Source organism: Drosophila montana, unplaced genomic scaffold (assembly GCF_035044405.1).
Source record: "Drosophila montana isolate Dmon_TW-CO22-7 unplaced genomic scaffold, ASM3504440v1 contig_3734_1, whole genome shotgun sequence".
Classification (NCBI taxonomy): Eukaryota; Metazoa; Arthropoda; class Insecta; order Diptera; family Drosophilidae; genus Drosophila; species Drosophila montana.
The window spans coordinates 460,297-488,049 of record NW_026998621.1 but is presented as its reverse complement, the minus strand read 5'-3'; the positions used below and the strand labels follow the sequence as shown (position 1 = coordinate 488,049).

General features: G+C 38.2%; 2 protein-coding genes across 6 annotated transcripts in view; one reads left to right on the top strand and one right to left on the bottom strand.

The window, feature by feature from the left end:
- The window catches only part of Trim9 (E3 ubiquitin-protein ligase Trim9), a 117,571-nt gene that overhangs the window by 19,632 nt on the left and 70,186 nt on the right, over window positions 1–27,753 (bottom strand). The gene's annotated exons all lie outside the window — the stretch shown is intronic.
- On the top strand, window positions 10,680–25,658 carry LOC135437385 (lipase 1-like). 3 transcript variants are annotated; one of them, XM_064695292.1, is made up of 4 exons: window positions 10,680–10,876; window positions 11,847–11,992; window positions 12,053–12,595; window positions 25,437–25,658. In XM_064695292.1, the coding sequence occupies exons 2-4, from the start codon at window positions 11,879–11,881 to the stop codon at window positions 25,557–25,559; spliced, it is 780 nt and encodes a 259-aa protein (XP_064551362.1). In that variant the 5' UTR covers window positions 10,680–10,876; window positions 11,847–11,878; the 3' UTR covers window positions 25,560–25,658. The 3 variants fall into 3 exon arrangements, with proteins under 3 accessions (XP_064551362.1, XP_064551360.1, XP_064551361.1); XM_064695290.1 differs by lacking the exon at window positions 25,437–25,658 and adding an exon at window positions 13,091–13,675; XM_064695291.1 differs by lacking the exon at window positions 25,437–25,658 and adding an exon at window positions 13,091–13,675 and having other exon boundaries at window positions 10,706–10,783.

Here is a 27,753-nt window from a genome sequence, read left to right as displayed (position 1 = left end):
GATAAAATTGTTCTGTACTTCAAATCACTTAAATAACTATAATATTAATAATAATAACTATACTATTATGTCCAAATAATAATAAAAATAATTAAATTATTTTATATATTTATATATAAAACTGTTTGTGCTGATTGACCGAAGCTGAAATTTTCTCAGTAGTTACCTTATGTGATGAAGGTGCACGTTAGGTGCCGCAATCGCCAAAAACGTTTGTATGCAACTTTTTTGTATACAATTTATATGTATGGCTATTTGTACATACGTGCATGCATGTTTGTTTTGTATATATGCAAGCATACATACATACATACATACATACATACACACATGCATACATACATACATACATACATACATATGCACATACATACATACATACATACATATATACATACATACAAACATACATACACATACATACATGCATACATACATACACATACATACACATACATACATGCATACATACATACACACATACATACATGCATACATAAATAAAAATAACCAAAGAAAACCACCAAAAAAAAACTCCAAAAAAAAACACCAAAAAATGCATGAAAAATTGCAGAGCCCACTTGAATTCTTGAGAATCGAGGAGTAGAGCACTTGATAGAAATTCGTTTTATTTAAATTTCCAGTATAGCGACAAATAATCTTAATCTGCGTTTGGTATTAGAAAACAAAACATGCACGCGTGCATATATTCATAAATGCATACATATATTCATAACACACACACATACATACACTCACACACAAACACACGATCATATATAATACTTATATGCCTTCGTGCAAAATACTTGTATTATTATATACTTCGTTCCATATAAGCTCACTGTTTTAAAATTTGTATAGGATCTATACTTTACTTATTGCTAGTAATACATATTTCCTTAATCAGATTATTTGAAATAAAGTTTTACATAGAATTAATGTCCCTCGCATTTTCAACACTTAAACTCTACACTAAACCTATGCTCTTCAAAATGTTTACTCAATTACTTAAGGCTTTGAAAAAATGTACTGTAGCTAGTAAATTTATTTTGTGTAATATTTAGGAATAAAATCCTTTTTTATTGTGTTTTAAAAGCTTTGTGGTTATCTTTTATATTGGGATTGACTAAATGGCCATGACAACTCATCCATCTAAATCTGTTTGTGACATGCCTTTGACTGACTCTGCCGCAGTCGACTTCAATATGTGGCCAGCAATTTTTTGGCTCGAATTTTTCTAATCTTTAAAATATGCAAAACCAAGAGCCGAAAACCAAATTTTTGTTATCAACAGTAAACCAAACGAAATGAAAACAAAAAACTTTTTTAGCTGCCTCTCTCTGTCTCAGTGACAGTTGCAAACATTTGGGTTTTTGTTTCGGTACGGTTTTCGGGTTACTCGAATTATTTTTATTTTGATTGTCACAGCGGCAGCAGCAACAACAATAACAATAATATCAACAACAACAATGAGAACAATAACAGTAGCCGCTGCATTGCCCAACCAGTTCCCATTTCGCTGCCGCGGCTGCGGCTGTTGTTGTCATGCGGATTGTTGTTGTGGTAGTCCTCCTGTTAAACATGTTTGACACGGACTCTCATGGGGTTCCCCCAGGCCCTAGCCCATGCCCAAACCGAGGCACAGGCCCAGGCCCGTAGCTCTACTCGCATCTATCCCTCTGCAGTCGCATGTTTATAAATAAGTTTGGCTCGACGCGACCCGCAGCAAACTCATCCGTCTGACAAGCTGGCAAAGACAACAACAAGAGCGACAACACTCTGCCGCTCACTTCTCTCCCCGCCTGATCCCTCTTTTCCTACTGCCTGCTTGACGAGACGAGCCACTGGCTGGCAGTGACAAGCCGCATACCAGGCACAGCTTTGGCTCAGTACACAGCCAAAGCAAACAAACAAAACGTTGACAGCCTGACAAGCCAAAACGAAGGGCAGGGGCGCGACAATTCTGCAGCAGCACTTGGTGCCTTTTAATAATTTAATTTGTATAAATTTACCAAATATGTCAGCGGTTCGATCAGAATTTGAAGCCAATTTGCCGTTTTGGTCAATGCTAATTAGCCAACATTTCTTCATTCCATGCACTTTCTCGTTTCGATGTTGCCACCCAGTTGCAGCCACATTCCAGTTCCATTTCGCTGGCTCGTTTAAAAATTAATATTTATTCCGATTTGCGAGCTCTTTTTTATGGCTCCATAATTTGCCTGCTCGCATTTAGTGCTAAATGGTCTACAAAGTGGCTGCTGGACAAGTCGCACTGCGTATGGGGCCTTAAGTGTTATGGGTAGGCGCCCATTTCGAGTGGACGGTTTAAGTGCTGCTGCACCTCCCAGCAACCCCCTGCCCCCCACCACCTGCACCCGATTCCCCTTGCAGGCCTGCTGACTAACTGCATCACTCAGAGGCTCGGGATTGAATTGCTTGTTTTACTCGTAAACTGAGTAAACATGTTAATTGAACTCTGATTTTATGGGGCGTGGTCAAAAGGGGGGCTGTAAGGGGTTGGAGAGGAAGGTGGCTGTAGCGCAGTAAAGTAAAGTAGGAAGCATGCCAACGACATGAATTATACACTGGTACCACACAGGGAAAACAGAATATGAGATTTGGTAGTAAGAGAGGTTGCTAAAAAATAAGTAAGAAGAAGAAGGAACTTATTTATCAGAGGAATATGGGTTTAATTCTTCCCGATATTTTAATATTTCTTGCAATAATGATAAACAAAGAAGAGAAATATAGAAAAGTGAAACAGATAAAACACATTAAAAACCAATTAATTGATATTATGAATTACAAAGTTTATGCACAAAGACTATGAGATCTGCTCGCTGCTAAAATAATTCACAACATTTCTAAATCACAGATATATACATATATATATATCTTGTCCGGCTAGACTCGCAGCAGCAATAGTGATCGATTATCATGGAAACGGAACTAACAACAATTCGAAAAACAATTTTAACCCAATTTGGATATATACAGAATATAAAAGATTTGAATTAAACCATCTTTTAGTTAATCTCTTCACTTCGTTGACAGTTGAAAATTGTTAAAGAATAATACTGCTTCTTTCCTTCTTATTGAAAATCATTTTTTTTTTTTTAATAATATTCAATCTTCTTTCTTTCCCATCAAAAATCATTTGCTAGCTCTTAAGTTATTGATTAGATGTTAAAAAATATAAACAAGTCAAATTTAGTTTGTTTGCACAGGTTGAATTGTAAAACCCTTGTGTATAATCGCATATCCGCGGCTTAGCTAGAATATCATTTCAAATTTAAGCTCAACTTTCACCATGACTCATGCCACACAATCTGATTAGCAGCTGTTGCCGCTGCTCTCTCCATAAAAGCCAACTGTTTGCATGTGATTCAGCGTCTCAGATCGCTAAGAACGAAATCAGCTCTCGGGCAGTTGCAAGTCGATGACAAACTCTCAACTTTGGTGGCAATTTCAGTGAAATCGAAGCAACAAAATATTTGCGTAGCAAATTATTTTGCAGGTCGCAGTCAAACTGTGGTATTAATGCTTGAAAAGGATTTGTGTTGTTGCAACAACAACAACAACGAGAACAACTTGTTTGTTATCTCGACGCTTTGTTGTTTGTTGGCGTTTGATTCTGTGCGGCACTCGAACAAATTCGTCGACGTTGGCACGAAATACATGAAATTTTTCACTGCCACTTGAACATTTTGTTGGCATTTTGTTGTCAAGTGTACACTGAGCTGCAAACTTGCTGCCGCTGCCGCTGCTGGTGGCAACGCCAACACCAGCGGCAGCTCTTTGCAATTGGAGCCAACCTAAACGGCCACTTGACATTTTGCCAAATTAGTTGCGCCTCGAATTTTCAATGTTTGTTGAGTGTCTGATCTGTGTGTGTGTGTGTGTGGGTGTTTGTGTGCGAGAGTGTGTGTGGGTGTGTGTTAACTGCCATGGACTCAATTGTGTTGCGTGGGGTGCACAGTGAATGCAACGCGGCAGTTAGTGTGGGTGATGTATCAATTTTCGCGCTTCGAAAGGACAATGTCAAGGACAGGATTAAGGTGAAGTGTAACGGATATACATATCAGAAAGGAGTGAAATATCATAGAGTTGGCATGGGTTTAAATAAGTACGTAAAAGAAATGGCAAAGGATATCAAGATGATATGATATAAGACTGAGAGAGGGAGTAAGAGAGAAACCGAGAGAGAAAGAGTGAGGGAGAGAAAGAGAGAGAGTCAGAGAGCCAGTTACTCGAAGTGAAAATATATTTAATATATTAAACATATGAAGAGAGTTAGAAGTAATTGAGAATTATAAGAAACTTTTATTAAAAAAATATTTCTTTATATTAATTTAGCTTTAAAATTAAGTCGAAGCAAAACCTGTATTCGAAATGATTTATTTTGAAAATACATCTACTAAAAATATTGAACTAAAATCAATGTCAATCCTAAGATGCTTGAAGCGTACTTTCTGTCTGAATTATAATTTTCCAGAACACGGTATAAAACGAGACTTGAAAATGGTTTTCGAATAATTACTAGTTAAATTATTCAGTATCTCTAACTCTCTAAAGTATATATTAAGTCTTTTTCAGCTAAACACAAGTTTGTGAATGCAGCTTTTGTTAAACTAGGTAAAGGGACATAAACTTGTTCTCGAGATGCTTAAAAATTTCATTTGCACAGCTTAAAGCAAACACAAACATAATTTAAATGTTTGATAAAGACAGAGATCTACCAAGAAGCGGTTGAAGAATACCAAAGAAACTAATTAGTAAGACATGGAATAGTTCTGACAATGCTTTAAAGTTTATTCTTAACTGAAAAAACTGCCGTTCTGTTTGTGAATGCAGTGTCTTATTATATAGCTTTGCATTCCGCAGCACATGTATGTGACATATGTAAAACTAGTTTACTTAACTACTTAGCTCTCAGGAAATCACAAAGGAGCAACAAAAGAAATGCAACCTTAGTAGCTCTACTAAAGGTCTTTGACTCTGGAACAGGACTGACTTGAGCCTTGTGCTGCATGCAAATGCAACGTGTAGCTGCTGCTTGCAACAAAGACAACAATAACAACAACAATAAACAAACATAACAAGCCGCAGCTCAGAGCATATGACAATGATAATGATGAGTTTGTGCTGAAGACGTGCCGACGCGTTGCGTTCGCCACAGCTGATTTTCCATTGTGCCACATCATAAATTAAAAAGTAGCGCAAATTAAAAGTAACTTTGGCCCCGCCCCGCTGCGTCCCCAGTTTGTCACACAGCTCAGACAACGTTCTGTCTGCGGCTCGTTTAACTTGCACACGTGCTTCCCACTTGAGGTGGGTGCCGGGGTGGGGCGGGGCGGTGCGAAGAATACCTATGGGAAAAAGCGATGTGAAGGCATGCCAAAGTCGAGCCAAGATTTTGGGTCGATGCTGGGGCTGCAATGCAGCCAAGTAAACATTTTTAATTGCATTTAAATACGACATTTATTTGCATGTAAAATTAACGCGCATGCAAATTACTTTGTGCCGCGACGGCGGCAGGCAGCATAAATATCGCCAGGGAGCCCGGGTTGAGTTTTGGGCAAGGGGGCCGGATCACAGACAGAGACCAGCTGCTGCTGCATGGCTGCATGGGACTGCACATGGACCTGGTCTGTGCCTGGAACATTGCCACGACTTGATGTTTTCATTGCGGTTGCGTGGGCAATGCCAAGCAATGTCAGCTGAGAACATCCGCAAAAAATGATGAAATATGAGGATACCCTTTTATTAAATAAATGCATGGTATGCATATTGCTCAAATCAAATTTAGATAAAGGTTTAAACACATCAAATATATCGAAACTTGCTGAACTGATAATAAATGCCTGTTGAACCATCATAAAACTCTAGATTTTGACCCTGCTTACAAAAAGTATGTACACATGTCGCTCAGAGCTGAATATATATATATCCAGCATTTAAAAAGATCCTTGGAATAGACAAAATATGTATGCTTTTAATTATTTTGTACCTTTACCTTTACTATTTGCAACTATGATTTTGAGATTCAAATTACCCAACTTAAACAAACAAAACTTCAACATGCATTCTATGCGCTTGGCATAACCCTTCCGCGATTGATTGGCCAGGGTATACAAAAAAAAAAGAAAAGAAAAACCAACAATTTGCGCGGCACTGTGGTTTTTGCTCCGCTGTTTTTAGCGCCCGCAGGAATTGTTGGCAAGTTTGTTTGCTTCGCTATTTCGGATATATTTTTTGTTCATAAATATAAATCGTTTGATTTTTTAAGGTCTGTTGCGACCACGTGACATTGAATTCGTTTTGGGCAGGCAGCGTGGGAAAGCTGAGGCAACTAATTGAACGGCGTCTTGGCCAAGTACGAGTGGCAGATGGAGATGAGACAAGCTGCCAAAGCAGGTCAAAAGTGATGGATGACAAATGTGCAGTACTGTAAATGGTAACAAGGCCTCGGGGCTCTGTCTATCTCTCTTGCTTACATAAGCGAATGTCAGGCAAATGCAATTTAATAGCCATGAATTAGCAGCCATGCGTTGCAATGAACACAAGAAACCAACCGCCCGCAAGCCTTGACTCGACTCATTTGGCCGTTTGACTGACTTTGTGGCAGAACTGGGCCAAGAAAGTGTATTCTGGCCATGTGGCATGCGTGTGTGTGTGTGTGCGTAATTAATTGAAATTTGCAATGTGTCAAAATGGCATCAGACAGTTGCCTGGCAATTATATAATAATTATTACTTGATCTGGCAATGACTGACAGCTGTCTGACAGCAGACGCCGAGTTGCCTGCAACCAAATGTTGCACTCGCTCATTATTGTATCTGTTGTTGCTGTTGTTGCTGCTGTTGCTGGATTTTAATTAAAACTTTTGCACGCATCACAAGGCAGCAACAAGAATCAGCTGTCAAACAGAAAACCAGCAAGAAATTTGGCTTAAAACAAGGAAGCAGCCGCAGCTGATGAAACTGTCAAGATGTTTATAGCCAAACGCGACCCCCTATGGCTGGTGTTAGGCTTCCAGCTGAACATGTTTATGTTTATATAGGCGCCTTCATCTGACATTTGTTCGGCCTGTCGCAATTTTCCATGCCTCGTTCTGTTGCATGTTGCACTTTTGCTGCCCGCTGCGCAAAAGGTGAACTCGTCGTTCGACAGCGCCGCGTCGCAGCCAGGTGACCCGCTCGAACCTTATTTGACTTCATTGGGATCTGTGGAGCGCGCGTGTTGCAGTCAATGCGCAGATTTATGGCCAGCAATTTTGGGAATGGCTCTAATCAAATGCAGTTTGGGCATGAATACAGATTTACAGCGACAATTCGATAGGAAGCAGATGCCCTTTATGCAAAAGGTAAAATATATAAGCTCGGAATACACATTAAATCTGATTGATTTGGCATATAAAATGATCCCACTTTAATGGATTATTATTGCCAAGTATATTTTAATAAACTTTTCTTTAATGTATATTAGTTTAGAATTTTCAAGAATATACTTTTGGTATTTTTTGTATCAACATATTTCTATAAAACAATTTATATAATAAGCAAAGTCCAGGCCAAGTTTTTTAGATATTATTTCTTTCAATTCCCTCATATGAGAAATTTAATATTATTTTGGTTTAAGCTGTTGACTACGAATCATGAGAAATAAATAAAGAATAAATTTAGATTATTCTTAGAACTTTAAGACATTTGCTGCTTGTTGTTGAAAACATTTTTAATTTAATTTTGTTTGTTTTTATATTTATTTCAAAACTTTATAACTATAACAACCACTTACAATACTCTACTCCATTCACAACCCAAAACTTCCGCTCAGCTCAGCTTTGACAACATAACTAATTGATCCAACATATCTCAAACATTCCTCAAAACCTTGTATCGCACACAGCAATTTTTCACAATTAACTAAAACATGAGAAATAAACAACAAAAAGGCAAAATAATAATTCAAATGGAAATGGAAAGAATTGTTGTTATGTCTGCGCATAGCTAACAAAAATATTTTCATTCTGGTTTTCTTGGGCGGCGTCACATAAATTCAACTAATTGAAAATTTTCACGAGCATAAAATTATATACCCGGGCAGCATGTCAGGCATCATTAAGTATTTCATAACAAGGAGCCAGTAAAATTATTTAGACCTAGACCTAAGCTAGAATATTGTCTAGGTAGGTACTGGAGTAAAAAATATGGAGTATTATTTTGGAAACAACCCTCGCTTGGTAAAAGTGCGGCGTAATCGAAGTGTTAATGAGACACGCCGAGCGAGCGCATTCACTGAAGAATTATGAGGAAACTAAAATCTTGAACTATGCCACAGACAAGGGAAACGTGCAACACACACACACAGGGGGCGGGGTAGAGCGACAAGCGTTGAAAAATGTGCGTCAGACGTTTTGTCAGCAGCAACCCTCAGACAGAACAACTCCAGGAGGGAGCGCTACACATCTGGGAATCGTCGACGTGTGCATTACAAAACGGGATAATGTGCAGCAGCCGTCTCTGACGTCGCTACCGTCGCTGCCGACGCTGGCAGCGACGCGTGCGAGCTGCAGTAGCTGCTTATCCTGATCCTGGCCGCGACAGATGTTTACCGAATTGATTAGAATGGAAAGCTGAACAATTCCATTGAATCGAATGAGGCATTGAGTGCCCATTCAGCGCACACTGGAGTGGGCCAGGCCAATGACCAGAGGGGATTTGGGGTGGCAGCCGGAAAGTGCACTTTTGCCAGTCTTAGTGTGCAGTTAACGATATATGAAAAGATTAAGGCGATTAGCAAAGTTGGAAAGTAATTTATAGTTATTGAGCATAATTTTCACGTTCAGCCCTAGATCGGGTGGCAACGCAATTGCGGTTAGTGCTGCCATAAAAATGAGCGAAATAGGCAACGCTCAACAAGAACTTGGCGACGTTCAGGTGGCAGCGCCTGCGACAGGCCAAATAATATGACAAATGTGTCTAGCCAGGGCTGCCTGGCTGGCAAAAGAAACGAGCCAGAAAACGCGCACTCGCACACATAAGCAGCTACTGAACATATGGCAACGCCTTCAGATAACGGCATAAACTTGCAGCCTGTGGAAATGGAGATTTGAGCGGAATGTTTTCCACAAGTTTTTATACAAAAACAAAATGCATATGAGACAATGCCCCTTCCATAAGCCTGCTTATGAGTTTGAGGAGTTCTTTCCTTGGCTTTCATTTCCTGTCGGGTTTTCTCTGTGTGATAAAACGCACGTGTGCTTAAGTACATTTCCCCCTCTCTTTTCCACTCTAGCTCTGTGTATAATATTCCATTCTGTGCGTTGGATTTTCCATTCAGTCTGTAGTCGTTGTTGTTGTTGTTATTAAAAACGAATTATGAATTATGTTTTTCATTATTTTTATATTTTTGTCTATTGTCGTGGCTTGGAGTGTGGCAAAGAGATTATTTTCATAATACGTGTTTGTTCCGAACACTCGAAGTTGTTCGAAAATCCAAAACACAAAGATAAGGCACATTTGTTGGGGATTATGTGGGAACAAAAGCGTTCAAAAGGTAGCAATAGTTTTTTTTTCATTAAAGGAATGGGAAGTAATAAGGAATGGGACTCAAAGAGTTGCCAATCTGTGATAAGGGTAAACTATAAAAGGATGAACAGAGCCAGCTTACGAGAAGATAAAGCATTCCATTCCTTCACCTTTTTGACAAAATTATAAATATTTATGATGCTTTATTGTGAAGCACAGCGTAGGTTTACGTTGATTTTTAAGGTATGGGAAAGAAAAAAAAAAGAAAAAAATAAAAAAAAATATGAGCAAAGAAGAGGCCATATAATAAAGATATAATATCTTCTGATTACCAATTATGCATAACATTTGCATCTCTTCTTCGTTTCCATAGTAGAGGGTTTACATAGCTGGGCGGGTCAATAACAAATAACTCAAAAATACTAGACACTAGTCGCACTGGTCCGCGGGTTTTAAAATCGCGTCCAGATAGTTACTCTTAAGATCATAAAAATAATTCATTTTATATTTAGGCAAGGTGAAGGCTTACTTTAAACCTATTTGTATAGTAATTAAATTTTTTGAACCTTAAACACATTCCTAATGACTGCTCCACATTGCAATCCCATGACTCGCAATTTTTCAGGCCCAACAACACATATTACTGATCCTACTCCACAAAATATATATCCTCAATTATATATTTTCTGAAACAAATGTTAAATTTCAGAAATAAAGTCTAACAACTCTTTTAAATATATCCACCATAAACAAAACTTGTTCCCCTTTTACTCTTCAACTACACTTTTAATTTCCAAAGCTCACTCTATTATTGTATTAGTTATAAGAATAGAGGTACATATACACGTAAGTAAGACCTTAGCAGCCCGAACTATATTTTTTCCAAGCCATAGTTGTAACTAAACTGTCCTTTATATAAACAAATAAAACGATTAACTATATTAATTGAATAAAAAAAGCAGCCAATTGATAATAATTATTATATTGAATTGATTTGCTGTATTCGTAATGAGGCTCTAACTTTTATTCTGAACTATGAAACTTGTTTGACATTGCACCAGGAGATAAAAACTAACATTTTTCCGATAAATATTTTGCATATAAATTACGTTCGCGACATTGGGCCTGATCAGTTAATAAGCATTGTCCGAGTCAGCTATCGGCTACTTATGTCTAGCACCTCAGTTAGCTGACCGATCAGTGACAACGGATCGCGCGCCGAGCACAGTTCAAATTGGAAAGCACGCAAAGTAACTTTTCTCGGGAAATCAAAATATTCTAAGATCAACTACTTACAGCAATATCAAGCAACATTATGAATTAAAAAAAATAAAAACTTAACAGTAAGTCGCAAAGAGAATGTGTACAGACAGTAGAAAGCTTATGTGATTCTTTTAAATGCATGCATCTAATATATATGAATATATATCTATATCTAATATATATAATGCCCTTGTAGAGAATATTTAAATTTTCTCATGAAATGCTTAACACATTTAAGGAGATGTCTCTCCGACCTGATAATGCATACATATTCTAGATCAGCATCGACAGCCCAGTTGATATAGCCTTGTCCGTTTGTCTGTTTCTTGGCGAACTTATCTCTCAGTCTTAAAGCTATCGTATTAAAACATTGCATAGGTCCGTCTGCCTGCTGCAGGCAGTACATATGTCGGAACCGGCTGGATCGGACCACTATATCATATAGCTGCCATAGCAACGATCGGTCGAAGAGTAGGTTCTTGTATTGAAAACTTTTTAATCAAGATATCTTAACCAAACATGGTTAAATGGTTTTTCAAAAAGAGGCGTCACCCACCAAATCTTGGACCCCAATCTACCTAGTAGGAATGGATTTTCCAAAAGGTGAGAAACACCTATCATATGATTTTTGGCAAAGATCTTTGAAAATGAGTTTTAGGGCGATCGGATGGTAAACAAAAAAGTTTCATATAAACGTTCTTCGCGATTTTTCTTCATCACATAAGGTGGCTACAGTGAAAATTTCAGCTTCCTAGCTCCTACGTTATGGGCTGTGCGTTGATTACCAATCAATCAGTCAGTCAGGACATACAGTACTATGTATAGAGATTTGCAAATAAGTATTTTCTATATACATGAATGCGTAGCCTAACCTAGACTGAATCTCTACTACTATTACTTGTGATTTTTTCTCTGAAAACATTACAGGTTTCATGACAATTCGCAAACTAGTTTTCATCATATAAAATTCACTCATTGAACTTGAACTTGGCATACAGCAAGCCAATTAATTTACAATTATATTATAATTATCTGTAATATTTTTACTAGCTTGTTTATATTCTCTGGGCTAGTGGGTCAACATGTCTCGGTTATACTATTGCTGCCTGATCTGTCTAGGCTTGCATGCAAATCTGATACTCGCCGATATTCTCAAGTACGACCCAGTTATTATAGAAGATGCGCACCTGCGAACGGTAAGTATTGTTTACATCAAGTATTATTTAATTATTAGCAATAATTGTATATTGTTGCAGCCTGGACTTATCAGAAAGTATGGCTATCAGTTTGAAGAGCACAAAATTGATACCAAGGATGGTTTTCGATTGACGGCACATCGCATACCCAAGCCAGGTGCACAGCCTGTGCTGCTGGTGCATGCACTGGAGGATAGCTCTTCGGCCTGGATCTTGATGGGACCAGGTCGGGGCCTGGGCTTCCTGCTCAGTGATCGAGGCTACGATGTCTGGATGCTCAACACCAGGGGCAATCGCTATTCACGCAAGCATCGCAAATACCATCCGCTGCACCGCCAGTTCTGGGACTTTTCGTTCCATGAGCTGGGCATTTATGATCTGCCCGCGAGCATTGACTATGTGCTAGCCAAGAGTAAGGGCTACGAGCAGCTACACTATGTGGGCCACTCGCAGGGCACCACCTCCTTCTTTGTGCTGGGCGCCGAGCGACCCACCTATATGAAAAAGATCAAACTGATGCAGGCACTCGCGCCCGTGGCCTATTTCAATAATGTGCAGCAGCCACTGCTCAGGGCTATGGCTCCCTATCTATCCGACATTGTGGTAAGTCTTACATGCATGTATATACATTTCTATATATTGAACTAACTGTCTTGACTGACTGGCTGTCTTGAAGATAAACTGTAGTTACCTTATTATATGAAGGTGCATGCTAAAACGAGGAAATTTCACTCGCAAGTATGGGAAATTCGCATGATACTTTTGTATGAAACTTTTTCGTTTACCATCCGATTAGCATAAAGCCCATTTGGAAAGCCTTTTGTTTCGATTAATTTTTTCCATCCCTCCTTGGTGGAAATAGATATTTTGGTAGGTAAAATTACGGCCTAAGACTTCGTAGACGAAGTTTTTAAGTTTCGTCCGATTGTCTTTAACTCTTTACTCTTAAATTTAATTATTCAAGCGTTTATTGGCCTTTTGACTGAATATTTAAATGAAATTTCAAAAACTTTAATCTTATATTTATATTTCTTTAAATATTTTCAAATTTTATTAATATAATATTTTGAGCTAAAGTAATTTTTTCAAACTTTGCAGCGCTTGTCTCAGATCTTTGGAATCTATGAATTTCCACCGGAGAGGGAAGTGTTGCGCGAATTAAACTATAAACTCTGCAGTTTTTTTTTTCAAAACACATGCACCTATTTTTTAATGCAAATAATAGGCGTGGATTTCGAGCAGCTAAATAGAACACTCGTGCCAATACTGGTGGGACACTATCCGGCTGGCTCATCCGTCAAGTCATTCGCCCATTATTTTCAGCAGGTTAAGAACGGTGGCTTAATCGGGTATGACTATGAGAATCCCTATATAAATCAAAGACACTACGGCAGCGTCAAGCCACCAGCGTACAAGTTGGCCAACATTAACTGCAAAGTGGCCCTGTATTATGGCCAAAACGACTTCCTAACGGCTGTCAAGGATGTGCAGCATTTGCGCGATGAGCTGCCAAATGTCGTTCATGATGAGAAATTGGCCTACAAGAAATTTAATCATCTCGACTTTATATTTGCGAATGATGTCAAAGAGTTGCTCTACGACAGCATGTTCCAGGTAATGGCAAGGGTCGACAAGGGGGAGCTTTAGTTCAAAAGTTGAATATATTCATCAATATAGTTCTAAATTAGCTTTAGAATAGGATTTATCAAATACAGCCATATGAAAAATGTTGAATATATGAGCACCTTAGTATGCCTAGTCATTTGCAAATTGTAAGAGCTTTTTAATGAAAAGTTTATAAATATAAGTACACATTATATTTTGTATACTTGTATGAGGTTGGCAACTTTTAAGTCGCATTGTTTATAAATTCATCTAATCATATTTAATTTGATTCAAAGTTTGTTAACTTTTTTCTTCTCTGATTTAAAGTTTGTTAACTATTTTCCTTATCCCTTTAAATAGATAGGCGTTAGTTTTAATCTTTGTTTTAAATTTGAGTTATAAAATAATAATGTAAATAATTAATTAATTTTCAAATTTGTTTTCACAATTCTGTTCCACTTATAATATAACATATAACTAGCTTAACTATTCTTAATGAATATTTGATACCTCCTAATAATTTAAAGAAATTATTTGGCAATTGCCATTGACTTGCATATATTATATTGTTAAGTGTACATATTATATATTTAACAAATAAGATTTCTAATATATATATTTTTTAATTATCAAGATAAGTTGTGTTAAGAATATCCCACAAGAGCTATAATTCTTGAACTTTACAACTAGTTGGAGCATTGCTTTAAATATTGGAACTTCACAACTTGAAAGTGTTTCATATAATTTTGGGGTATACAAGGTTGCTTGCATAGCTGTATAAAGTAGACTTGGGGAGTTTGGTTAGAGCTTAATGTACTGGTATAAATGTTGAACAATGAGAAGAAGTATCCAAAAAAGAAACGATATGCTGTGAATCTGCGTTTATTTTATAAGTATACTTCTTATGCTTAATGGGGTCGAAAACAAAAGCAAAGAAAACAATTACACATTTTCATTGGAGTTAGGGTAGAAAAATGGACAAAGAGTGTTTTGATTAGTGGAAGCATCTTTAGTTCTTATCTTATAAGGGTATTGGATTTTCGACAAGTGCAGCTGCTGTTTTTTGTGCTTGAACTTCAATTAATTCATTAGTTTTGGGCGAACAACTAAAAAGCGAGTTAAGCATTGAAGCTTTTGCATTATTATGGCTATTTAATATGTTTTAAGCATGAACGAACCTATTCAAAATACGGTTTCGCCATAATTCAGCAATATGTGAACAATTTTCATTTTGTGGCAATGTGTTGCAAGCAGCTGAGTGCAATTAAATGCGAGTATTTGCCCAGCGCCAGCTGAAGTGACTGCCCAGCCACTTAAATCAGACACTCAATTGTATAAATATAACTATATTTATATATTAACATATATATATATATATATGGTAACAATCTCCACGTCAAAAAGCGCAGGCGTGTAAAATAATTGCCCTGAAGACGGTTTGCCGATGTGCAACCGAAATATATCGGAAACAAATTAAATAAAATTGTTTTCATTGTTTGTTTTAACAAACACGGACCTCGAGCCAGCCAACAAATAAATATATATATGGTCACACAAATATTTCTAAATGTATTTTAGCATAGCGCAAAATTATTGTAATTTTCTATGGCAGTGGGAGGTATTGAAATGGAAAATCAGATTAAATATTTAAATCGGACAGAGAAGCCTGTGGCTTGCCAAAAGTACGAGTGGCTCCTCTCACATGTGTGCATGTGTGTGTGTGTGTGCAGGACGAAAAGCTCTCTATAACTGTGGAAAATTTATTGCAAGTATATTTTATTTAAATGCTTTCCATACTGGCAATGACAGTCGCCGGTCTGCGAGGGGTGCGGGCAATGCAAGAAATGTCCAGTGACAAATGCAAAAGCTGCCAAAAAATAACCCAACACAAAAATTGCATTGGCATGTGCGCGAGTGTGTATATGAGAGTGCGTGTGTGTGTAGTTGTGTTCTCGGCAACCACAAGAAAATAAAAGTGTCATTTTATAAATGCAAACTTAATCATTTGCAGTGTGCATTTCGACCATAAAGCCAATGCCCTTAACTCTTAATTGTTTTTCAAATAAAAACGTTACAAATATTTGTTAAAAAAATGTATGAAAGGCATTAAAAAACTGAAATCGTTTGGTCGAAAATTGTATACACTAGCAGCTACATGAAAATATGACCCTTTTAAGTATATTTTAATAACTATGAAGCAAATAAAATAAACGTATATCTTAAAATTACAAATAAATAATATAAATAAAAACAGGTAACAGGCTCTAGTTTGGGAGAGTTCTCAAAATAACAATTGCATTAAAATTGTGGCTTAAATTCGTATGTAGTACAAATTGGTTTATTTACTTTATTTATATCTATGTTGTGTAGGCAGGGGGTGGCAATAATTAAGAAATGAAATAAATTTATATATAAATATACATTATTTAAGCAAACTCAAAAATAGAACTTCGATATCGATTTTTATCGATTACTTGGAAACGGGACAAGTTATCGATTATCGGAAACAAACTCGTACTGCGCACGCACTAGGTCTTGTGAGACCTTTGCGTTCATATATACGGACATACAGACTTACATGGCTAGATTGAATTGGCTATTGATGCTGATCAAGAATATATATACTTTATGGGGTCTAAATACAATTAACCCCTTTTACCCATTTTGAAAGGGTTCATGAAGTAGGCAAATTTAAAATTTTGTCCTGCTTAAATGATTAAGTATATCAGTATTATAAATGTATAATTCAATGTTCAGAGCAGTCGCGAATTATAAACAGAAGCGTTTGTCGAGAAACATTTTTCATAAAAAGATAGAAGCAGAATAAAGAATGGATACAGAAAATAAAACCAATAATTAGTCATTATTTTCTAGAGACTGCACCCAGACTCTAAATATTTATATGAGAATATGTCTGGTATCATTCCTTAATTTTTACCCATACTTTCGCAGACATTTTAACTGTCAATTATGGTGTTATTGTGTTTATCGACTCTTAATCACAAATCTAACCCCAACAAACTCACTTTTCCCAGGACAAGCTGCTAAACTCGTTTCTATTTGGCACAACAAATGCCATTAAAATGATTTAAAAGATAATAAACTTAACACACTTCGAGAACAATATGCTGACCTTAAAAACTACGCACAACAATAGAAAACACACTAAAACACATACACACACACAAAGAGAGAGCGAAACCAAAGACAATTACGAATGCATTGTTCGCTTTTGTCCCTTCGCACTCATTACGCGTGCAAGAAAAGGAGCGCACAAATGAAAACCAAAAAGAACGCTTTTACCAACACCTCGGAGATGAAATACCCTTCTAACAATGCGGCTCTTATGAAAGCGAACTATTGTTTCTTTGCGGGTAAACTCACAATCAAAAAGTTTTGCAAATAAAAAAATTTACATTAATGCTTCGACCGACTTTATATATATATGATATATATACCCCAGCGCATTGCAGATGCCTCTTTCTAAGTGTAACACATTTCACGACAAAGCTAAAATACCCTCTGCAAGGGAATACAAAATACTAACTGACACTCGAGTGCTTTTCAACGCTTTTATTTCGCAGTTACCTCAGAGGGGTTGCCAGCGGTGGGGCGAGGTGTGGACTGCGGTTAGTGCAATTAGGCAGCGTTGACAATGACACAAAAGCGCGACCAAATTGTAGGGTAGCGCATTCAGCAGCCTGCCAAACGGCGCACAGGAAGTGGGGCAGCGTTTAACAAGCGTCCTTTGTTACGCTCGATACTCTCTACAGAGAGCTCTATGGTTTAGTTCTGTGTCGCCAAAAAACTATTGAAAACGCATAGAGAACTCGCTGCAAATGTTTACAAATTTGCATATTTGGCCAGACATTGCGGCAACGAGTCAAAGGAAAAACAACAGAAAAAAAAAACAAAAGGAAAAAACCTGTCAATAAAAGCAGCAACAAACGTGCCGGCTACAACTTTGATTGATGAACATGTGCTGCAAATTTCGTTTGCCTATTTTTTTTTTGGACCACATGAATTTTTAGTTGAGTCACAAAAAAAAAGAAGAAAATTCGCCACAGTTGACAGTTTTTGGAATGGCCCTGAAAAAAAGTGGCGAGTGAAAAGGGTTAAAACAGGCGACGGACCAGAATTTTGATTACTTTCAACTTTGACCAATACACAGTGTGTGTTTCTGAGTGTGTGTGTGTGTGTGTGTGTGTGTGCTTGTGTTGGCCATTTCAAATAGTTGCAACGTTTAGTTGATTAATAGCCAAAAGCCCAAACGAGCTGGCAAAATCAAGCGCCGGTCATGAACCGGAGACCGGCAGCTTTTAGTTTAAGCCAACTGCGGGGGCTTTTAGCAATTTAACGCACAGCTTAACAGCTTGGTAGCCCCCAATCGGGACTAGGGGGGATTGCCAGAGGAGGGCTACGATTTTGTCATATGGCTCGTCTGTTTGTTTACTAGTGTGTGCATGTGTGTGTGAGTGTATATAAATATTGGCATTGCAGGTGATTCGGTTCGTGTGGGCAGGTCAAAGTGTCTGGCACTTACGTAACGCAACGGCTGCGGGTCCAGACGGGCGACAGCCGTGAGCTGCCTGCCAAAAAGGTTAAAGGGACCTTTCCAAATTTGAATAACATACCTGGAAAGAAACAAAAACAGAAATGTTGAATATAAATGTTGTGTTTAAAGTTTGGTTTAATAGAGTTAATTAAGGCAAGGAGATATGAGATTAGCAGCAAACTTAATGAAAGAAAAACACTCTGAATTAAAGAGATATCATGATATCAATTCTGATGGACAGACTAAATTTAATTAACTATAAACAGGAAACTAAAATCTATTAAGTAAAATATTATTAATAAGAGACCGTTGAAAGACTTCCTCCACTTCCATTTTATAATTTGAATGCTAGAGAAGAGATTATATATTTTTCTTTTTCCACGATTTCTACAAACTGGTTTTTTTTTTTGTTATTATTATTGTTGTTTAATATTTAACAATTATTTTTAATGTTTCTTTTACTCGTATGGTGATTGGTTAGGCAGCAAGCGAAATTTCGCAATCCAAATCGAAGAAAATTATTTAAAGAATTATATTTTAGTGTTCTTCCGCTATTTACTTAATTTTGAATAGGTTAAAGTTGCCTCGTTTCATCTGGATAGATTATCAGAAGAGCCCATACTACTTCCCTATAGACACGCGCTTCCCACAGCTTTCACGAATCTAATCAGAATGCCTGCAATTTTCCGCCCAGCTCTTCGAGACACTCTCGGCTTTTCATTAGAGTGTAAATTGTTGGGGCGGGGGCTCTTCCAATTACATCATTTGCCAAGCCAGGCAGAGGGCCATCATTTCAATTAAGTTTGCCTTCGACTGTGCGACAGGCATCTGCATATCTGAGAGTTTTTAGAGTATTATTAAAAGCGTCGCCCACCCACATGGCAGGCGGCTGCTGGCGACTAGCAGCCGATGACAGCAGCCAAAAAGTTCATTAAACCGACAGAAGCTACTGGGTGCCAGTATTCCCATTCCCATTCCCATTCCCATGGTCTTCGTTCCAGTGTGCCCGCATCGGTTACTGCAGCCACTCCCAGGGCGCAAATCCCGGCGCAGTTACCATGTTAATCGCTAAACTATGCCAGAAATCACGTAACCCTCCATTAATCAACGAGATTCGTAATAAAAAAAAAAAAGAAATAGTCATTGTAGTCTCTGGTGTTGGGTCTTTTTATTAACTGGCATTTCCGCACTTGGCTCCACTGCCCCTCCCCCCTAATGCCCCGTTCACGCCTTGTAGAATGGTAAATGCAACATTAGTCAAGTCGTTTGAGGCGTCTCTGATAAGCGGCGGCTGCGCTGCATTTTGTCTTGAGGCCATTTCGTTTAATTATTTTGACAGACACTTGAAGATAGCAGCGGGAAAACTCGAATGATTTTTCATATTTTGCGCGCAGGCTAAAAAGATTTAAAGTGGATGTGTGACAAGGCGTGGCGCGTGTCTGACGCCACAGATGTGGCAGCAACCACAGCAGCGTAGCAGCCGCAGCAGCCACAAAGTGACATTATAAGCACACGGAACCACCAAGTGCTGACGAGTGATCTGTGGGGGGGCGGAGGCTGGGCGAAGATGGAGGACTGACTGACGGCGTCTGCAGTCGAAAATTGAAGTGCTAGTCAAGCAGCGCCAAAGCCAATTTGGTCCCGCATGTTGTCTGGCTGCCACATAAGGCCTCTCCCCCCCCCCCCCCCCCCCTCAACCACTCCGACGGGCAGACCACGCAACGCGTAATCAAGAGAAATTAGTTTTGGACGTGCTCGATTGGCTGCCGGCGCATCTTCGTCTTTGGGTCTAAGCTCATCGTGTTGGCTAATTTTTGAAAAATTGTTCAACAAAGTGGCAGCCACGTTTAAAGTTCTGCCATTTGAAGAGCTTGGCCAAGTGTTGCGGCCAGCTTTTCTTAGATTTTCCCAGCGTTTTGGGCTCCGGTCTGCTCTGCGCCTGGTCTCTGCCTGGTCAATTGTTGTGCCGTTTGATTAATGCCTCCCAAATTTTTGGCTCTTGATTTTCCGAGTGCATTTTGACATTTGATGAATTGCATTGCCACAACCGCCTTTTCACTTCCGCTCCCCTCTCTCTCTCTCTCCAGCGTCATTTCCATCTGTTTCACATTGCCTTTCGCATTTTCCTCTGCGCCATTATAATGAGGTTTCAATAACTTCATTTGTCTCTGTCGCTGCCACATTTGCCTTGTGCCCCACAAACTGTTTGACGTGCTTTTCGCAAGCCATGGAGTGGGCCACAACTTTTCTAGTTCTGCGTAGAGTGAAACAAATGGCAACAGCTGGTAAATGCAAGCAAAAAAATTGCATTGATATCAATTGAATGGGACGGAAGGCAGAAGTTCACAGTATTATAAGAAATACTTCTCTATTTCACAAATGCACTTGAAATATTTTTCTCAATTTTCATAATTATAAAGATATTATAGTTGTTGCACATCAAAAAGTTTTGACTTAAGTTTCAATATGAAAGTATTGCAACCCCTAACATCCCTGCATTTAAAAACACAGAAGTAAAATCAAACAATATATTAAATAAAACTAAAATTCGTAAAAATCTCTTAATATTTCTTGAAACTCTTTTTTCTGCCTCACTTCTTTCATTGCCATTTTATCAGAATTCGCTAAATTTCTTTCCACATATCTAAAAATTAATTTAATTTTTTTTGCTATATTACTAGAGTTTTATTAAGTTTTATTTGACTGTGACATAATAAAATCTATTATAATTTTATTGATACATAAAACAAGTTTATATCCATGTTTTGTACGGCTTGTAAAATATTGATTATTTAAAATATGTATACAAAAAATTTATGAAAAAAATAATATTTTTTGAATTGTCTAAGCTTATCGTTTGCACCAATATCGAATTCAATTCGAATATTTCAATTAGTTATTAAAATTTTAATATTCTTTCCACAGTATTTCAATAACTTGTACATAAATTCAAATACATTAAGTAAAATTTCACATTTCTCAGCGCTACAATTGGCATGGACTGTCGGATTGTGTACAGTGTTACATGACAACAACGGACAAAACAAATTGTTTTGCTTGTTATGCATCCACATCCTTCAAAATACACAAATACAGCACACACACACACACGCACAACTTGGTCCTTGTGCTGTGGTGTTGCGTCGAGCACTTGACATTATAAATGGCAACACATTTTGTCTACAACGGAAACGGATATTAGTTGCAGCCAGCAACAACAACAACAACCACAACAACAACAGCTAAACGCGACATTTCGATATGTATGCAACGGGCAGCATGAAGTTGTTGTTGTTGTTGTTTTTGTTACTGTTGTTGTTATTGCTACTGGCAGGACAACAAACGTTTGTCATGCGACGGCAACGCCAACGCCATATTGCAATTTGGCAACGCCACGTCCGACAGAGGGCGCCACATGGCGTCGCACTTTAATGGAGCATTGATAAACGAGCCCCCGAAACGAATTTTCCAATAATAAAAGACGGCGAAAAAAATGAAGAAGAAAGCAAACAAACTATAAGACGGCGAGTCAGACTGATAAATGAAGCTCAGCCTCGTTGCAATAGCTGCATATATAGTGTGTAAGTCGGCTGGAACTGCCGACAAGTGCCCGGCAGTGTACTTAATTTATATGGCTGGCAAATGACCAACAGAGGGCGCCACTCACACACAAATTTGGACAACTGCCCAAAATGGCAACAACATTAAAGAAATTATTTTATTGGGCGTAATGTTTTTATGGCCCGCCCCAAAATGGACAACAATGAGACAGAAAATGGCCACCTACCTCTACCTTCCCCCCGCCCCTTCCCACCACAAATGCCCACCATTAAAGCGAGCCAAGCGCAAAATATTTACGCACATTTTTGTGAATATTTAAATGAAAATGGCTGTTACAATAAAAACATTAGCATAAAAATCATCCGCAAGTGCTAAAAAAAAAAAGGGGCTAAAAATGCAAATGATGATCATTTTGTCCCCTCCCTCTCTCACCCCCGCTCTATATATATCTCGCTCTCTCTGCCTTTCTCTGTAGTCCTAATTGACATTTTGACTGCTAGCAACAACATTGGGCCGAAAATCAATTGATTGCCACGGGCTGCTGTACGCAGCATTCCCTAATTTGTGTTTAGTAGCATGTGGCATGTTTGTCAATTACTTGCCACAAATGTTGTCCCTCCACCCAACTGTGCTGCCTTTTGCCCGAGTATTTGGCCAAATTGTTTGCCTATAATTTTCGTTGCGGCTCACAGTGCGTATGTGTATTATTTCCGGGCTACTCTGTAACTGCTACGTGCCTCAAGTTGGCCAATTTTTGGTGCTGCTCTTCCAGCTAGCTTTACGTGTGCGACATTTTCGAATAGCCATTGTAATTATATTGATTACAACTGAGAGAACTCTCTAGCTAAAAGAGAAATTAATTTTTTTTTTTTCTTGGCGACTGAATGCAATGGCGTCCAGTTTTGTGTGTCTGGCATTTTAAGTGACCCAATTGGGGGTGGATGGAGCAAAATTGCCTTTATCCGAGCGGGCGAATAAGAATTAACTGTGCGATAGATTGGTTGCATATTAAGGAATCATCTAAAGAGAATGCTGAGGCTGTTGAATACTGTGTATTAAATGCCAAGACATTCGCTAGAACGCTTTTAGCTTTAATTAAACTGAATTAGTGAATGCATTCGGTTACCTCTATTCACAATTTCCCACAGTTCTCTCCGTGTTGCGAATAAAACTATTGAAAAAAACTGCTATGGCATTTGCTTAATAGCAAAAGATGCGATGCAGTTTTAAAAATTCAATGATTGAATAGTCAAGCGACATTTAATTTATTATGTTAACAGAATAAGTTAATCTCACTCAATACTGCTCGAAACTATTCGTTCTTTTTCTACCTAATTGTATTTTTTTAATGGCACACAGTAGCCTAATGTCTGTCCATTTGTGGCCAATTGTACTTTAAGTCAATTGGTTATAAAATAAACTTTCTTAATATTTTTAAAGCAAAAAAATCCCTGACAATAGCTTTAAGCAATTTTAATAGATTATCTAATAGAATCGAAAAGAAACCGAAAAGTTTCAATTGAATTCCTCTCAAATTACTAAGGACTGCAGTTGTTACTTTCTTTTCATTTCACTCTCACCTGTCATGTCCTAATACCTGCCAGACAACATCCAACCCATTCCCAAACAATCACCCATAAATTCGTAACAAAATCACATTTATCCAGTTGCCAAGGACGTCAAGTCGACAAAGGCATTCGGCGTCGCTCGTCAATAGGCATTTGTGTTCTGGCTAATAAATTTTCCACAACATTATTTACAAACTTAAGCGACGTGATGCGATTTTTTAATATCAATATTTGATAAGGGGCGACCGCCTGCTAACAGAAGCCCGCCCCACACCATGCGAGAGTACGAAAAGTAGCAAAAGTATCAAATAAGCAGAAAATAAATGTCGAACAATTTTCAGTTAAGAACTCAAGATCGCAAAGCCAATTTGGTCCTGCTGTGTATGAGTGTGTGTGTGTGTGTGTGCGTGTCTGTGTGTATTTGTTTAAGGCCTGTTAGTAGGCCTTCGCAGGGGGCGTGGCATGGCGCTGCGACAACGACGCTGCCGGCATTACAAATGAAGAATGACTTGGCTCGACTCGACTCCACTCGGGTTGACTTTGACTTTGACGTTGCCGCCGAATCAAAGTCAACAACAACTACAACAACTACAACAACAACAAGGAGGAGGATTCAACGCACATGTGGCGCTTGTTTTTCCCGTGCCGCAGTTTTCCATCCGCCGCCGCCGTCTGTTTGTTGTCAAAAGTGTCGCGGGTTCGTTTTGTATATTGCGTTTGCTTTGCACGTTTCCATTTCCATTTCCATTGATTCATTCATTCATTCATTCAGTTTCTATTTTCTCCGTGCGGCATTCAGTTCCGCTTTGGCTTTTGGGCCATTGCTCGATTTTTATTTCATTTCCAGACATCCAGCGACGGTCGTCGTCGTCTTCGTCGTCGGCATCTGAACTTTGGGTCATTTATCAAATTTTCAAAGTCACATTTGGCGTTGTCACGCTTGGGCATTGTTCCTGTTTCGGTTCTAGTCCCAAATAAAATGGGCAGCGAAATCGAAAAAGGCTTTTGAAGGCACCAGTTTCAGTAGCTGGGGGAGTTGCGTGTGGATTTCAATAAAAAAAAAAAAGGAAAAACGGGAAGCAAAAAATTGAGACGTAATGCATAGACAGAAAAAAATGGTTAAGTGGGCGCCGGGTGGGTCACATAATGAGTCGTCATTTCTGGCAAAAGGTTAAGAGAAAAGGAAGCCAATGGCAGGAAGCCCTAAATGCAAAGCCTGAGAGTATGCAAAAGGATAAGTATTGGATTAGAAACCAATTTCTGGTGCGTCTTTGCGTTTCTTAAAAGCAGCTAAAAACGTCAAAGTTTAAGCTGAATTAGTGGTAAATGGAACATTTTAAAAATTTCAGAGCGTTAATTGAAATAACGAAGCATGCAGCAACAGTCGGTGAAATATGATATAGTGATAACATGATTGAATAGCAGGACATGATATGATATGGACATATGAAATGTGGAAAAGCGGGACAGTGGAAGTCGGCTCTTAAATTCAGGCCCATAAACATAAGCAACAGAGCATGTATTTCGAAGGAATTTTTTTTTTTTTTTTTTTTTTTGTTTATTGTATTGAATCAAAGAATGAATGAAAAACTGTAGCAACCAAGGTGTCGAATGCTATTAGTGGAAGATTTTTATTATGTAAATATATTATGGTTTAGAGAGATAAAAAGCTGACAGAATGGTCTATGGAACAGTGAAAAAAGCCACAAGGAATAAAAGCATGCAAGGGAAGCTATTTCTACTTTATGATATTTTCAATCTCAACCCGGAACTCAGCTATATATTATAACCCCAAATTAACCTTAACTTTAAGGTATGCATCCGTAGCCATAACCACGCCTAGACTCAACTGTATTTCGCCAGTAAAGGTAAATATGTTTACATATCGTCTCCAATTGCTTTGTCTTCTAACTGCACATGCCTTTGCATAAATTTTAATAACCCAAAAAGCTTCCTTGATGGCGCTACAATGAATAATGGAGCCCGGCAACGGGCAACTTTATCACCTGTGCACAACATTTACATAAAATACGCAACAACAAAAATGAGCAGAAGAATATATATAAAATTAAGCTACGCTGTACAAAAGCGGCGGTAACATTAAAAAAAAAAAAAAGTATAACAAAGTATCGCAATAATTTTTAATTTATTGCAGAATTTTCATAAAAATGACAAAAACAAGCAGAGGAGCAATAGGAGCCTTCTACAAATTATGTTCGCGTGTCGCCTGGCGTGGCATTTTTATGAGCTGCTCTTCCTCGCTGTCACGCATAAATGACACGCGTTAATTACCTGGAAGGCAGCAGGATGGTGGCCTGGATGGTGAGTTGCAGGGGCAACTGGCGACAGGAGACAAAGCGTAGCGACGGGATGTCCGCGCTGATGAGCGCGTATGGACATAATATTGTAATTAGTTGACAAGTCACGTAATTGTTTTGCGCTAATTTTTATTCCGTTTTTTTTTTAAATTTTTTAATTTAATTTTGTAGGCTGAGTTATGATTTTTATGAGTTAAAGTCGCGACGGGTGGCAAGACAGGTGACTTTGCCGCAAGTTTATGTAAATATTCATAAATAAGATACCTTAAATCAAACTACGTTTTAGTCTTTTTAGAAACAATTAATATGTAAATACTAGTAGTAACTGGTTCAAACGTAACATTTGTAATCTCTATGCAACAACATTTCTGGTTCTGTTAATTGGCTTTCACTTATGTTAAGCTGCTCTCATGTTAACAGAATCGCTTAGTATGTAAATAGCAATACAAATTTAATTTAAAACGAACCTTTAAAATAATGTTACGACGAGTAAATGTGTTAGAAAACAGAAACAGACGGATATATATTAAGCTCTTATCAACAAGTTTTAGCTCTCTGTTACATTTTCTAAAATATAATAATTATATTGAATAGCTGCAAACACAAATCGATTTTCTTTACTTATTAACTCTAAATCTAACTTCTATTTAACTTTGAAAGCTTTACACACACAATCATCAATAAAGTGCAGCTGCTCAAAGATAATCATGTTTCTGGCTGGCTGCATTCAGAGCTCATCAAATAACCCATTAAAAGTTGGAAGCACTGTCCGCTCAACAAAAATGTAAACATTTGTTGGCGCTTTGTATAAAACATATATCATATCATAACCATGAACTGATGAAAAAAAAAAGAGCTGCTGCACTCAGGCACTCGAAAATGCTGAACGCGAGTATTTGCCTTTCGTTTGGCTTGGCCGCAGCAACTACTACTACAACAATCCCTCATTCAGTCAATCAGTCAGTCATCCAGTCAATGCAAACGTTGCCCGCTGGAGTCTTGTGTCAATATTGACGCACAAAATCCTTTTAATTTTTGGAAAATATTCAGATTTTAAGTAAAGCGCGCCACGCGTTTTCATCTAATGAAAAGCTGCGCAAACAGCTGAGTCAGATGGGGTTCTCGCTAGGGGTTGGGGGTCGAAAAGGGGGCGTAAATGTTTTATGGCTAGAGCAAAGTCTAAGCCTCTAAACTGATTAAGTTTTGATTGCAATTTGCAATTCGATTTTCGTTACTGAAAACTTTGCCGCCCGCTCTCTCGTCCTTTCTGGTCGCGTCCTTATTGGAGCCTGTCTGCTTTCTGGGTGGAAGTTTTTAATAATAATGTTGGATCATTAATATTTCAATAATACCGTCTGGCTCTGGCAGTCTATTTAAAGCGGGGCAGCAGCCCCTCCCCGCGTCTGCGTCTCTGTCTAAGTTTGCTTGTTGCATAATTGACTTTGTCGCTTGCTTTTTCACTCTGACTCTAGCTTTGGCTTCGGCTGGCTTTGGCTATTCCCTATTATTTTTTCTCATTTCTCTGTATATTTTACTAGCTTTTTATGAAGATGGGAATGTCTTTTATGTGCTGCCACTGCAGACAGGCTAGCTATGATTTATTATGCGGCTTTTGCGCTGCCTTTTCCTTTTCTATTAGCCACGTTTTATGCGGCTGCTGCAGAGCCTTTTTTTTACGTGTTTCCCTTTTTTTTCCAACGCTTTTTTTTTACTCTTGCGTTATTTTTTGTACTTGTGGTCCTAAACGCTTAACTTGTCCTTTTCAATTTCGCTGGCAACGGCTGCCGTTGCGTTTTTCTTCACTTTTTCTCGCTTTTCCTTTGGCTATTACGTGCTTAACCCAACAACTATGTTTGTTGTGCTTTTCCGCCCCTTTTCTTATTCACTTTGTCGCGTCATAAATATTTGTTGTTATTCTCGTTGTGATTTGATGTTTTGCGCGCTCTTATTTATTGTAAATATTATTATATCTTGTTATTAAAAAAAAAAGAGAGACGAACTAAAGCAAAAAAACCAACAAGACGCTGCTGTGTTCTATGTTTTCCTGCTTTGTTCGTGTCGCCTGCTTTTTATGCAGCTTATTGGCAAATATTGACAATCATAAATAATTCAATATATCTTGCTGGTAATACAAAGCCTTTTTATGCATAACAG